General features: G+C 40.2%; 1 protein-coding gene across 1 annotated transcript in view; it reads right to left on the reverse strand.

Annotated features, from left to right (window-relative positions):
* plxdc2b (plexin domain containing 2b) overlaps positions 1 to 14,200 on the reverse strand; it is a 106,977-nt gene that overhangs the window by 32,500 nt on the left and 60,277 nt on the right. The window contains exons 5-7 of the mRNA XM_053628242.1: positions 5,772 to 5,894; positions 3,951 to 4,069; positions 708 to 807 (exon numbers count right to left, since the gene is read on the reverse strand). Coding sequence (XP_053484217.1) covers positions 708 to 807; positions 3,951 to 4,069; positions 5,772 to 5,894 — 342 coding nt within the window. The remainder of the gene's footprint in view (positions 1 to 707; positions 808 to 3,950; positions 4,070 to 5,771; positions 5,895 to 14,200) is intronic.

Raw genomic sequence — 14,200 nt, forward strand, 5'->3', positions numbered from 1 at the left:
TTTAGACACGCCAATCAGCCTACCATGCATGTCTTTGGACTGGGGGAGGAAACCGGAGTACCCGGAGGAAACCCCCACAGCACGGGGAGAACATGCAAACTCCACACACACAGGGCCACGGTGTTTGTTATCTACTTGCCTATTATTTATGTAGTTATTCATGAACTACAATGAAACCGAAAGGAAAGTCATGTAGTTACTAAAGTAAGAAGTATAACTCTGGACTCACTGAGCACTGACATTTTTGTGGGGTTAAGATTTTTTCCTTTACTTATAAATTAGAACACCCTTTACTTTTTACACACCAGAAACAAAAGCCTATAATTCCACTAAGTACTCTGAATTAGATGTAACCTAATTAAACTAGTATTACTCTATAAGAGTGAGGAGTGGAATTTTCGGCTTATGCACTGTTTGGGGATGAGGAGGTTAATTATATTCTTGCAGTGTATGTTTTTGGTCATGCTCTGCTCGGTTTCTAAGTGTAGTTATGCCAAAATCCGAAAGTAAAAAAAAAAAAAAGCATCAGTGTTAGTTCTTGCTCAGCTTAGAAATCCCACTGAACTATGAAGTTTGACACATAGACAGGTGGAACAGACGTTTCACCCCAAATATTTCACCATCAAGCTCTGAGTGAATACAGAGCTTTATAGAGGCTGAGAGTGATGGGTGCTAAATGTTGTATGTAGAACTGTTGGATGACTTACTAGGGATTTGTTGAATCCTGTGAACCACCACAAAGGCGTCAGAGAGGCCCACCTTCACCGGATGGTTAACCGAGCTGATCTGAGCGATCTGAATAGGAACCTGAAACCAGAACAACAAAAACAAAAAAACCCCCCGAAACAACAGATATATAAAAAGCATACATGTGAATATATCAAATCAAAACTTGCAAGCTGATTCAGTACTCATTTAAACATGTTCGGTTTTCGAAGTTGAACGTGTTCCTTCTGTGCAAAAGATGGAGAAACAAGCAGATTGAGATCCCCCAGAACAAGAAAGGTTCCTGTCTGCATTCGTTTTTTTTTTATTTTTATTCATAGTTGCCTGGCAGACATGTAGAAAAAGAAAAAAAATCCTGCTCCTTACTGAAAAGTTTTCATTTGGTATATAAGTATTTTTAAACGTAATACGCAGCGGAAATGCTGGGTCAATGTCTAGAGCAAAGCCGTTATATAATCATCTGTGGTTAAACATAAACAGATCAACATAGGCAATATAAGAACACCATTTATTATAGGTAAAACGTTGGCCCTTGATCATGTCTTAGTGGATTTCCTTAGTCAGTATTAACGCACTTAACCAGCTAAGTACAGTCCCCTTCGAAACTATTACAGCTACTAGACCATTCAAAGAAGACGCTGAGTCAGAAAGCCAGATTGGAGTTCACAAAGAAATACAGAGATGAGCACCAAAGGTTCTGGAACCAAGATTAAACTCCACCAAAGTGTGGAGAAAGAAAGGATCTGCTCATGATCCAAAACATGTGAGCTCATCTGTGAAGCATGGTGGTAGTAGTGTTAAGGCTTGGGCTCGTATCGCTGCTTCTGGAACATTCTCACTGATCTTTATTGATGATGGAACTCAAGATGGGTGCAGCAGAATGAATTCGGAAGTTTACAGGGACGTTTTTTTTCCGACAAGTTACAGAGAAATGCATCCTAATTAATCAGGAGGAACTTTGTCACGCAGCAAGACAATGACCCAAAACACGCTGCCATGTCAACAAATGACAAAAAACAAACAAAACAAAACAAACAACAACTGATAGAGGGTACAGTAAAAGCCTGGAAAAGCATCACAAAAGAAGAAACCAACAATTTGGCGATGTCAAGGAGTCGCAGAGATATGCAACCAAATATGAAGTGTTGTTCTTTGGCGTACAGCACAAACAAATGAACCGGCCTTGTTGTTCCAATAATTTCAGCGCGGACTGTAGCTTGATATATACGTTATTACATTAGCTGCCACTTTTTTGCCTAGTAAATCAGGGTTCTGGGTAAGCAAATCATGGGACTGGGCAGAACATTTGCCCGGTGAGGTGGGTAATAAATGTATGATTTGTCCGTCCCTGACATGTATAATATGTTTCGATGTCCCATAGAGCAGTGGGTGCTGAGACCAGGTGGGCAAAAAGAAATAAAGTACGGGAAATAAAACTCCCTGGGATTAGACATGAGAGTCAATCCTCCAGTTATCACACGAATTCATATATTAGAAATAACGCATTTTAATGTGTCCAAGAATATTAGTATATTTTAAAGAACATCCTAACACACATTTCTCAAATATTCAGTTAAAGCGTGTTAGTAGACACGAGGTAACATCTGGAAGTACACGTAGGAAGCGCTCCAAAATGAAATAAGAACTGTCATGTACAACATGGTAATTCACAAGTAATTCATATTTACTGTGTTCCAGATAAATCTGTCTTTCTCACTTCTATTTATTTCTAATGTAATAGACCGGCAGCTGCTCTGCCCAAACAGCCGAAACTCATTCTGATATATTTTTCTCTCCTTTGGCTGAAAAATGATTCAGTCAGTGCTTTCACATCTAATAAAGGTATGGCGTCTGCTCTGGAGAGAGATCCTACAGGCACATGGGAAACTGATGGGAGGGATGAGGAGATGGGGTGATGATGCTGCCATGTTTACAGAAGCTCTGTTAATCAAGGGAAAAATGGAATTTTCAGTCGCATCGCCATGTCATGTAATAACAGGAGTAAGACCAGTGACTTTACTGCTTTACCAGCTACTGCCGAGAGGAATTTTGTAATTACGCAGACAGAACGAGAGAATTGAGGGAAGCAAAGCGTACAGAGAGAGGAAGAGAGAGAAAGCGAGAGAGAGAGAGAGAGAAAGCGAGAGAGAGAAAGCGAGAGAGAGAGAGAGAGAAAGCGAGAGAGAGAGAGAGAAAGCGAGAGAGAGAGAGAGAGAGAGACAGAGAGCGAGAGTTAGAGAGACAGAGAGAGAGAGAGTTAGAGAGACAGAGAGAGAGAGACAGAGAGCGAGAGTTAGAGAGACAGAGAGCGAGAGACAGAGAGCGAGACAGAGAGAGAGAGAGACAGAGAGAGAGAGACAGAGAGAGACAGAGACAGAGAGAGAGACAGAGAGAGAGAGACAGAGAGAGACAGAGACAGAGAGAGAGACAGAGAGAGACAGAGAGAGAGAGTGAGAAAGAGACAGAGACAGAGAGAGTGAGAGAGAGACAGAGAGAGAGTGAGAGAGAGAGACAGAGACAGAGAGAGTGAGAGAGAGACAGAGAGAGTGAGAGAGAGACAGAGAGAGAGAGAGAGAGAGTGAGAGACAGAGACAGAGAGAGTGAGAGAGAGAGACAGAGAAAGAGTGAGAGAGAGACAGAGAGAGAGAGAGAGAGAGAGTGAGAGACAGAGAGAGTGAGAGAGAGAGACAGAGAAAGAGTGAGAGAGAGACAGAGAGAGTGAGAGAGAGACAGAGAGAGAGAGAGAGAGAGAGTGAGAGACAGAGACAGAGAGAGTGAGAGAGAGAGACAGAGAAAGAGTGAGAGAGAGACAGAGAGAGAGAGAGAGAGAGTGAGAGACAGAGAGAGTGAGAGAGAGAGACAGAGAAAGAGTGAGAGAGAGACAGAGAGAGAGAGTGAGAGAGTGAGAGAGAGACAGAGACAGAGAGTGAGAGAGAGACAGAGAGAGAGTGAGAGACAGAGAGAGACAGAGAGAGAGACAGAGGGAGAGAGAGAGAGAGACAGAGGGAGAGAGAGAGAGAGAGAGAGAGAGAGAGAGAGAGAGAGAGAGAGAAAGCATTCAGAGATGATTACCCAAAAAGGTGAAGGAACAAACAAGAAATACAATGTGAATGAGAGATGACAAGCATGATATTATTATATTAGTGATATCATTATTATTAAGAATGAAGACACAGAAAACAAAAGAAAACAAAAGAAACCCAAGAGAGAGTAAACTATCTAACCTCCTTGTAGGCGAAGATAATTCTGCCATCACTGTGTAGTGTGGCCTGAAATGTGAAGCTGCCCAGATAATACGAGTCCTGGAGGTGAACATGATCCCACTGAACCACCAGAGCAGTGCCTGCAACCACACACACACACACACACACACACACACAGACACACACACACACACACAGACACACACACACACACACACACACACACACACAGACACACACAGACACACACAGACACACACAGACACACACACACACACACAGACACACACAGACACACACAGACACAGACAGACACAGACACACACACACACACACAGACAAACGCAGCAATAAATGCAGTTAATATGCAAAACCTAGCTCAGTGTGATTTTTTTCTCACACAGTGAATATCACACTTCAAGTTCTCAAGTTGATCAAGTAGTTTATGTGTGTGTATGTGTGTGTGTGTGTGTGTGTGTGTATGTGTGTGTGTGTCGTTACCTGGATGATCAACGACTGTGTTTATGTTTTGTGATAGCTGTCCTGAGCAGTTAAACTGCCCACTGTTCTTCAGAAAAATCCTCCAGGTCCTGCACATTCTTTACTTTTCCAGCATCTTCTGTATATTTGACCTCATTCCAACAGTCTATATATGATGTTCAGATCCATCTTTTCACACTGAGGACGACTGAGGGACTCGTACACGACTATTACAAAAGGTTCAAACATTCACTGACGCTCAAGAATGCAACACGATACATTAAGAGCCAGGGGGGTGTAAACTTTTAAACAGGATGATTGGTGTAAACTATTTTATTTGAAGATCTTATTTTTTCCATTTGGTACTGCCTTTCAGACGCTAAATAAGATATTAACATGTTTCCCAGAAGACAAGATGATAACAATTGACACCGATCATCCTGTTCAAAAGTTTACACCCCCCCGGCTCTTAATGTATTAATGTATCGTGTTGCCTTCTTGAGCGTCAGTGAATGTTTGCACCTTTTGTAATAGTCGTGTACGACTGAGTCGTGTCAGTCGTCCTCAGTGTGAAACGATGGATCTCAACATCAAATAGCCACTGCTGGAAAGAGATCAAATATGCAGAAGATGCTGGAAAAGCGAAGAATGTGCAGGACCTGGTGGATTTTTCTGAAGAACCGTGGGCAGTTTAACAGGGGACTCATGAAGAACTCTCACAAAACATAAAAACATCATGTTGTTGATCATCCAGGTAACGACACACGGTACTAAGAATCAAGGGTATGTAAACTTCTGAAAATTATAAATTCAGCTATAATCTTGTCTTGTGGACTAAATGATATAGAATATAGTGATAATAACTGTCTGTGTGCATGACATGTACCTACTATACAGTGAAACGGTTGCTAAGAGACTTTTTCCTGTGCTGTCTACAGTGTGTGTGTGTGTGTGTGTGTGAGTGATTTTGACATATTTTGTGGTATTTTTTATTTACAAAATGGATAATTCACAGAACACTCCAGCATGGCCTTCACTCTGCCGCGCTACCATAATTATTTTACTAACAAATAGCCGCATTCAAGTACTGCCCACTGATTGGTGCATTATGTCCAGATGTTATGTCAAGCACATTTAATTACATTCTGCAAATAAATCTATCTGTTTTGATTAAGCCCCGAAATTATTGGCATAACTTAATACTTTGGCTGATTTATTTCTTTTGGAGCAGCGAGAGAGATGATTTATTGATTTCCTGTCTGCTAGTGCTTGTGTGTGTGTGTGTGTGTGTGTGTGTTTATAATAGAGAAGTGTATCCCTTTGTGCAAGGACACTACAACATCAACAGGCCATGAATCTTACCATTGTCAAAATAAATGACAGTTGAGTTTCGGGACAGACTGGGGTCGAAGTTCGCCATGAGGGGGGCGATGTACTGTGTGGCTGTCAGCATTCTGTGTACCACATCGCCCGTGTAAATGAACCCTGCAACGTATAAAGGACAAAATGTCCAAACGTAAACATTTAAATTAAACAAAACGTAAACATTATAAATGATCCTGGATTAAGCCTCCATAATGTAGGCCTGGCAATTACAAGGCTAGACATTTCGCATGTGGCAATTCTGGATGCTGAGAGGCATTTCCTTTCCCCTCATGTCCATCTGAGTGCTTATCTAAGAGAAGTGCTTTAGTGTGATTGAGTCCTGCTTATGTGTGGACAGAAGATAAAGCCATGTGCAGCTATGAAAGCCAGGGAGCTCTGTATTCAGTCCCTCATGCCAATGCAGCACATTTGGAATGCACTCTGAAAATAGTGATGTCATTCCTCACAGTGATGACTAGATATGCATGGAGGGTTATTTTTAAGTTGAGGACAAACCAATAAATACCTGGGGTAAACATCATATTTTACAAATACTACTACAACTGCTACTATGACAACAACAACAACAACTACTACTACTACTATTAGTTATTTCCACTAGTATTACTACCTCTGCTACTATTTTACCACTATTACTATTACTATACAGCACAACAACAACAACAACAACTACTACTGCTGCTTCTGCAATAACTACTACTACTAACTAAAAAAAAAGCTACTACTAATTCCACTATTAGTACTACAACTACTCCCATAACAACACCTTTTACTACTGCTACTACTTCTACTACAACAGGTGCTGCTGTGACAACAAATACTATTTCTAATACTTTTACTCTTACTTCCAAAACTACTAAAACAACTACAACAACAAAAAACACACGCTAATCCTTCCACTACCACCACGACTACCACCGCCATTACTACAACAAGAACTACTACCAATACTTTCACTACCACTTCATCACCACCGCCACTAATACAACAGCTACTACTGCTACTACTACCACCTAATACATAAAACCAACAACAGTAACAACAACAACAATAATGATAAAAATAATAATAATAATAAAACAACAATAACAATAATAATAATTAATAAGAATAATAATGATGATTATGATAATAATAACAACAATAATAATGATAATAAAAATAATAATTAATAAGAATGATAATAATAACGATAATAATAATAATGATAAAATAATAATAACAATAATAATAATGATAATAATTAATAATAATGATAAGAATAACAATAATGATAACAATTAATGATAATGATAACAACAACAACAACAATAATAATAATAATAATAATAATAATAATAATGATAATGATTATAATAATAACAATACTACTACTACTACTACTACTACTAATAATAATAATAATAATGGTGATGTATTTGTGAAGAAACCTTCTCATAATTCAAGGTTGCTTCATTGCATCAACAAAAGATGCACAATTGCACATTTAGACAAATGGACAAGTTCAGATCTGTTGTAACAGATACTATGCGGTGGATGCTGACAGAATGATGACCCCATGTCACAGTTACTGATTCATTACTGGTGTAAATGTCAGTCCACTGTTCCCACTGCTGGAAGAATACCAGTGTCTAGTACAAAGACTATATTTGTCCAATTACTCCTTCTTTCACATGTCTCCATCCTGCCAGACAGACAGAACTAATTAGCAGTAACTAATTAGCTGTATAATCGCTATCCCTGATTTCCCATTCAGTAAATTTCTCTCATCATTCAGTAAAACAGACACATACACAAAGACATTAGGCCTGTCACGAAATATGACATTATGTCTGATTAATTACCACCCTTACAGTTGCAATTAACAACTTCATTGTGTAATCTAAGTGCTAATCAAATGCCAAACAGTTGTGTAATAATAATGCACACATACTGTACTGTATGCGCATTTATCAACACTGAACAGAAATTAATTATCCAACTTTTCAAATGTAAAAAAAGAGAAGACTTACAAGCTTAAATAGCTTAATATATATATATACGTATATATAGTTACGACACGGGAGGTGAGGCAGAAGCAGGTGCAGATCAACGTCTTTATTTTCATGCAGCAGACAAAACACAGGAAACGCGGTCTATACTGGACAAGATTAACTAGGTAAAACATAGAACTAAAGTCTAGGCATGGAACGAGAGCAGGACATGGAAATAAGACCACTTAGAATATGTAACGCATTCACTATCACTTTCAAGTAAACGGACAATACTGTGCGAAGTGCACAGCAACACGAGGGGTTTAAATAACCAACATAATCACGCTTGAGTACAGACAGCTGGAACCAATAATGAGACACCCTCGAACATAAACCAATACCGAAACAGGAAGAGAACAAAACCAAAACAAAGGCACGTGTCCGTATACTAGAGTTCAGTCCCGTGCACGCACGCTCTCTGAAGCCGCACTGTAGTGCCATCTGCCGGCGAGGGCGTAACATATATACGTATCTCACAAAAGTGAGTACACCCCTCACATTTTTGTAAATATTTGATTTTATCTTTTCATGTGACAACACTGAAGAAACGACACTTTGCTACAATGTAAAGTAGTGAGTGTACAGCTTGTGTAACAGTGTAAATTTGCTGTCCCCTCAAAATAACTCAACACACAGCCATTAATGTCTAAACCGCTGGCAACAAAAGTGAGTACACCCCTAAGTGAAAATGTCCAGATTGGGCCCAAAGTGTCAATATTTTGTGTGGCCACCATTATTTTCCAGCACTGCCTTAATCCTCTCGGGCATGGAGTTCACCAGAGCTTCACAGGTTGCCACTGGAGTCCTCTTCCACTCCTCCATGATGACATCACGGAGCTGGTGTCATTTCTTCAGTGTTGTCATATGAAAAGATATAATCAAATATTTACTAAAATGTGAGGGGTGTACGCACTTTTGTGAGATACTGTATATATATATATATATATATATATATATATATATATATATATATATATATATATAAAAGTATTACCGAAATACACAAATAAGTTATTAGACAATAGACATTGTACTACATAAAAAAGACAATGAAAAATACTGCATTATTTTGTATTAATATCATCTACCACCGCCTTTAGCAATAAAGTCTCCACTATATTTTACTGTGGTTCGTAGATCAAAGCCTTTTACTGAGAAAAAAATATGATCAAAATATGATAGACGTTCATGCTGCCTCAGTCACACACAAAGAAATGGCTCTGAATTATTATTCTGCACCAAACAGCTCAGACACTAATAAGACTCACTTGATGCATTTAGGTCATGGTTGTACTATATGTGACTAAGACGAACTCTATGAATACAGAATGCTGATTTTCAGCAAATGTGTCACAGCTCTCCAGATATGCGAGTCGGCTCCCGACGTTCAACTTAAAGATCAGGCGTGACGAGTCAAGTCCTTCCGGAATAACACCTCACTACTGTCTAGTAAAACTTCCTGCATAAACGCCCCATACGACACACACACACACATACACACACATACACTTATATCAGCTGTTCAACAAATGTAAATCTTCATAAAGTCCTCACTCATACATTTTAAATTCCGTTACGAAACTACCAGATATAAGCTGATGTTCCATTAATTTGCTTGGCTTTCTACTCATTTCATCTTTAGAACTGTGGGACAGTACATTACTGTACACTGGACAGGACAGTTAGTGACAGAGTTGCCAAGTGTACACCCAATTGGGCTCATTTGAAAAATAACGCGATCTTGCTTTATAGCAAACGAACGCAATTAAATCAGAATGAACTAGATTCAAATCGAACAAAGCGCTGCAAACAAAGGCATCGTGTAAGCGCAGACAGTGTGTATGATGTACAGAACCATTTCTACTTGAAGATATATTGCAAAGATTTGGGAGAGGGAAAGGAGGGATTATGAAATGAATAATAAGTCTGTATATCAGAAAAAAAGCGTGCACACCACTGTGACCTCGTGTCCTACGCGAAGGCTGAAAGAAAGAAGAAAAATATGTCTCCTTTTTCCAATGGCTGAATTCTCGGGGCTAGTTTCAATCTTTTTGTGGATTATGAGATGTAGCGCCTTGCACGGCAGCTCTGCTTCCATTGGTGTGTGAGTGTGTGTGTGAGAATGGGTGAATGAGAAATAGTGTAAAGCACTTTGTTTGTTATATAAGAGCAGACCAGGTGTTTAGCAGAAAGCATGGAAACAGCACAAAGAGAGGGAGATGAATTTAAATTCAGGTCTTGTTTGGGCTTGTTTGTTAACCCCGGGTTCACACTGTCCAGTTTTGGCCATGATTTGGTCGTCTGATACAAATTTTGAGAATCCTTAAAAATTCCTATAATTCTAATCCTGTAATTTCCCATACATCTGTGGTCTTCGATCTCTAGTTTGACGTGTTCCCCGGCAGGATTAAATTTTTCCTGGCCGTGTCAGAAGATTTGAGGCGCGGTCCTGTAGTGTGGCTCGTCCTACCCCGTACGAGTCTCCTTGCCTGCGTCCGTATTTCACGTCTTGACTGCCGTACAGTCCGACATTAACGACAACCGAGATCCTACAGTGTGACACGGCTTACAGCGGGGATCGTGTTCGTACAGCCCGACAAGCGACGGTCACAAACGACTATTAAACATCCCACAGTGTGCACCCGGCTTCAGTCTAGCGCATCAAGCTTCTTTTCATAAAGTTACATTTAAGGTAAGATAACCTTCTGAACAGAGGAATGAACTGGGTGAACTGAAGGAAAGAAGTCGGTGGTAGTTGGTACGTTTTGCTTCCATGTTTCCTCATCTTTTCTCATTTCTTTTTTTTTTTTTGTGTGTATCTTCTCAAATACACCATCGCAATCCAGTACTTCTACGTGGTGCAGGGCACATCGTCTAGCTCCCTCTGCTTTTCATCTCTCTCCTTCTCTACTATTCGCTCTGTTCTTTCCTTTGATTTCTCTCAGCGATTCCCTTCTTCTCAAATCCACAAACACGCTGGGCGGATAGAGGAATAGGAACAAGGAAAAACACACACAAATTCACACAACAGAAAAGAAAACGTACGAGACATCGTGCCGTTACCGGTGTTCCAGTGTGCGGAAGTGACAGGATTTGAAATTCATATTCAAATTCAAGCAAAAAATATATAATAAAGAAAAGCTCAAGAGTAGATGAAAAAATGGTAAAGAAATACACACTTGAGAGCGAGAGAGAGACTATTATTTAAAAAATATTTTCACATCATTAATGAACATGAAACACGAAACCACTGTTCTGATGTGCTATACTGTGTTTTTAGAAGGAGAAAATAAGAGAGAGAGAGAGAGCGAGAGAGAGAGAGAGAGAGAGAGGAGTCTCTGAAGCTGTTTGGCATCATTAAAGTAGACTTAGGAAGGCACGCATCAAGTCTCTTCCCTGCACAAGCACCCAGGGGGTGGATTTAAACTTTCTGAGTCATTGACTGTCTTCAAATGGAGACTACAGTCCACCTCGTCACAAAACACTTAAGCATGCACTAATTAAAAAAAACAAAAAAAAGAAAGCCTTGTTCTGTTTTCCTTGCTGTACCAAGTCCTCTCTAACAGGGTTTTAGTCTGATGATATTCTTACACCCTGACCCATTTGTGCAGTATTAGCATGAAGATGTTTTTGACGGTGACTACAAAGCACTCCTTCAAGTTGCTCTGGATAAGGATGTCTGCTAAATGCTGTAAATGAAAGTCAGCTCCAAAACCGTTGGCACCCGTCAAGACAATGGGCAAGAGCAATTTGTAAAAACAAACAAACAAACAAACAAACAAATATTACACACAGTGACTCAGATTAGAGAGACCACTTACCCTTGCTTTAACAAAAATCTTTCTCATAAGAACTTACAACATTAAGTACTCATAAGAACTCATGAACGACTGACGCCTATGACCACTTACTGTTCCCTTAGTTTTGGAATCAGACGAGACCAAACCTCCGGATTTGAACTCTACTGAAACCAGGTGGTGTGAATTGAAGAAGAAGGCGGAACAAATGTGCAAAACTAAGAATATAAATGAATTTGAAATGTTCTGTATGGTGGAGGGTTTATGACCCCTGTACAAATGACTCCAAATCTTTTTACACATTACAGGAAGAGACTCCAGTCAAGGCTTCACTAAGTTACTGTAGAGACGCACGTAAATCTGAAGCCAGCGTTCTTTCAGTAAACATTACGCCACTTTTTGTTGTTGTCGTTGTTTAAAACTATAGGGTCCCAATCTTTGTATAATGATAATAATGATAATGAGTCTTTATTGATCACATAGACATTACAACACAGTGAAATTCTTTTCTTCGCATACCCCAGGATGTTAGGAAACTGGGGTCAGAGCGCAGGGTCAGCTATGATACAGCGCCCCCTGGAGCAGAGAGGGTTAAGGGCCTTGCTTCTTTGCATACCCCAGCATGTAAACTGGGATCAGAGCGCAGGGTCAGCCATGATACAGCGCCCCTGGAGCAGAGAGGGTTAAGGGCCTTGCTCAAGGGCCCAACAGTGGCAGCTTGGCAGCGCTGGGGCTTGAACCCCCGACCTTCCGATCAGCAACCGAGTGCTTGATGTGTATGTGTTATTCTAATATGTCCACATATGAATTTTTTGTTAAGTTTACTCACAATACTTCTGGAGTTGACATCAACTACCTATATTGTTCTATATTACTACATGCTATACACACCAACTTCATGTCAGGTCAACTCCCGCATCCACGAAAACACGGTTTCTCAGAACAAACATGGCCGCCACAGACTACACTTCCTAAAACACACAAACACGTTCACAATCACTGGACTTTTAACCAATCACACTTTCACCTATATAAACAGACCATGGGAAATCAGTCAGTTGCACTGATCTTACCAAGCTGTTTTATTGTGTGTAGCTTCTCTGGTTTTTGATATTGCGCTCTCTCCCTGGTTTTTGGATTTTTTGGAAATGCCCTTTCACTGTGGTTTGCACATCGCATGACCTTTGCCTGTTTTGTGATGATGTTTTTGCCGTACAAGTCGGATTTGTCTGACTGTTTCTCCAAAAATAAACTTTTCCTGCAATTTCATCTGCTTCCGCCTACCTTATCTGACACTTGCAACTTCACGCCAACATCACGTCTCTGCAGCTTCCATAACTGAAATTAAACCACGAGCTACATAAATAATAATCAAAAAAGTAACATTGCTTGTATAAAGATGTGATTTGTCTAATTTGGCATATTGGTTTATTTATTTTTTTATCCATAGCAACAACAGAACATACAAACAAGACATTAAATTTTGCAGTTAGGGCAGTGATTAAGAACTTAACAGTGGAAGTCACTGGATTTGACCTTTTAACCTTCTGGTTACTAGTGCAGTACCACTGCTGTGATGAGTTTGGGTTTGTCCATGACAGCAACTAAACTGATAATGGTAGAGACAATTTGACAAGCGTTTTAAAGTGCACCTATTATGGTTTTTCAGACTTTCCTGTTCATGTAGTGTGTTATAGAGCTGTTTGAAGAAGGAACCGATTCTGAACAGCTGAAACGAGTCGTTAGTGATTCCAGACTTTACTTCCTGTACTAACCTACGTAGGTTTGTAACAAAAAGCCCCGCCTCTGGTCTTCATCGGCTGCTCGCTGACAGCGGCAGACCAATCACAACAGACTGGGATGTCTGACCAATCAGAGCAGAGTATGATCTCTGAATGGAGGAGTTTAGAATGAATCGTTTAGAACAGATCATTGAACGAGTCGTTTGTGACACTGGGGGGAGAAAGGTAATGCTGCAGATTAAATGATGAGCACATTAAAGTGTTTTTTGACCTCGATTGCATGTAAATCTATTGTATGAGAGCTTTAAAACAAAATTAGACACGTTTAAACACCATAGTAGGTGCACTTTAATAAATGCCCAGTTCAGTCATGAAACTGATTGGCTGCCTTGATGCCACGCAACAGCATATCAGCCATGCTCTCAGCCCACGTAACCCTTCACCGGCTACAGCCTGCGTCTGCCACTGAATTTCGTATCCTGCCTCCATCCTCCCCAGCACCACCATCTAAGGCCCTGTTTACACGAGTGCGTTTTCATTATAAAACACATAACTGTTGCTACGGTTACGCCTGTCGTCTACACTACTCCGCCGTTCTCGACCCTTGAAAACTGAGACTTTTGGAAACGCAGAAGACCCCGTTTTAGTTTAGAAAACTCTGGGTTCGCGCTTCAGTGTAAACAGACCAAAACGAAGACTTTTGAAAGCGAAGGCGTGGCTGCTCACATTCGCCCTCTGATTAGGTCTTCAATCTGCTACAGGGCGAGGCTCCTCCTCCACCTCCTCCTACCCTTTGCAGCAGCAACATGCCGGTCTTCTTATCTCTGTCTGTC

Source organism: Ictalurus furcatus, chromosome 7 (genome assembly GCF_023375685.1).
Source record: "Ictalurus furcatus strain D&B chromosome 7, Billie_1.0, whole genome shotgun sequence".
Taxonomy (NCBI): domain Eukaryota; kingdom Metazoa; phylum Chordata; class Actinopteri; order Siluriformes; family Ictaluridae; genus Ictalurus; species Ictalurus furcatus.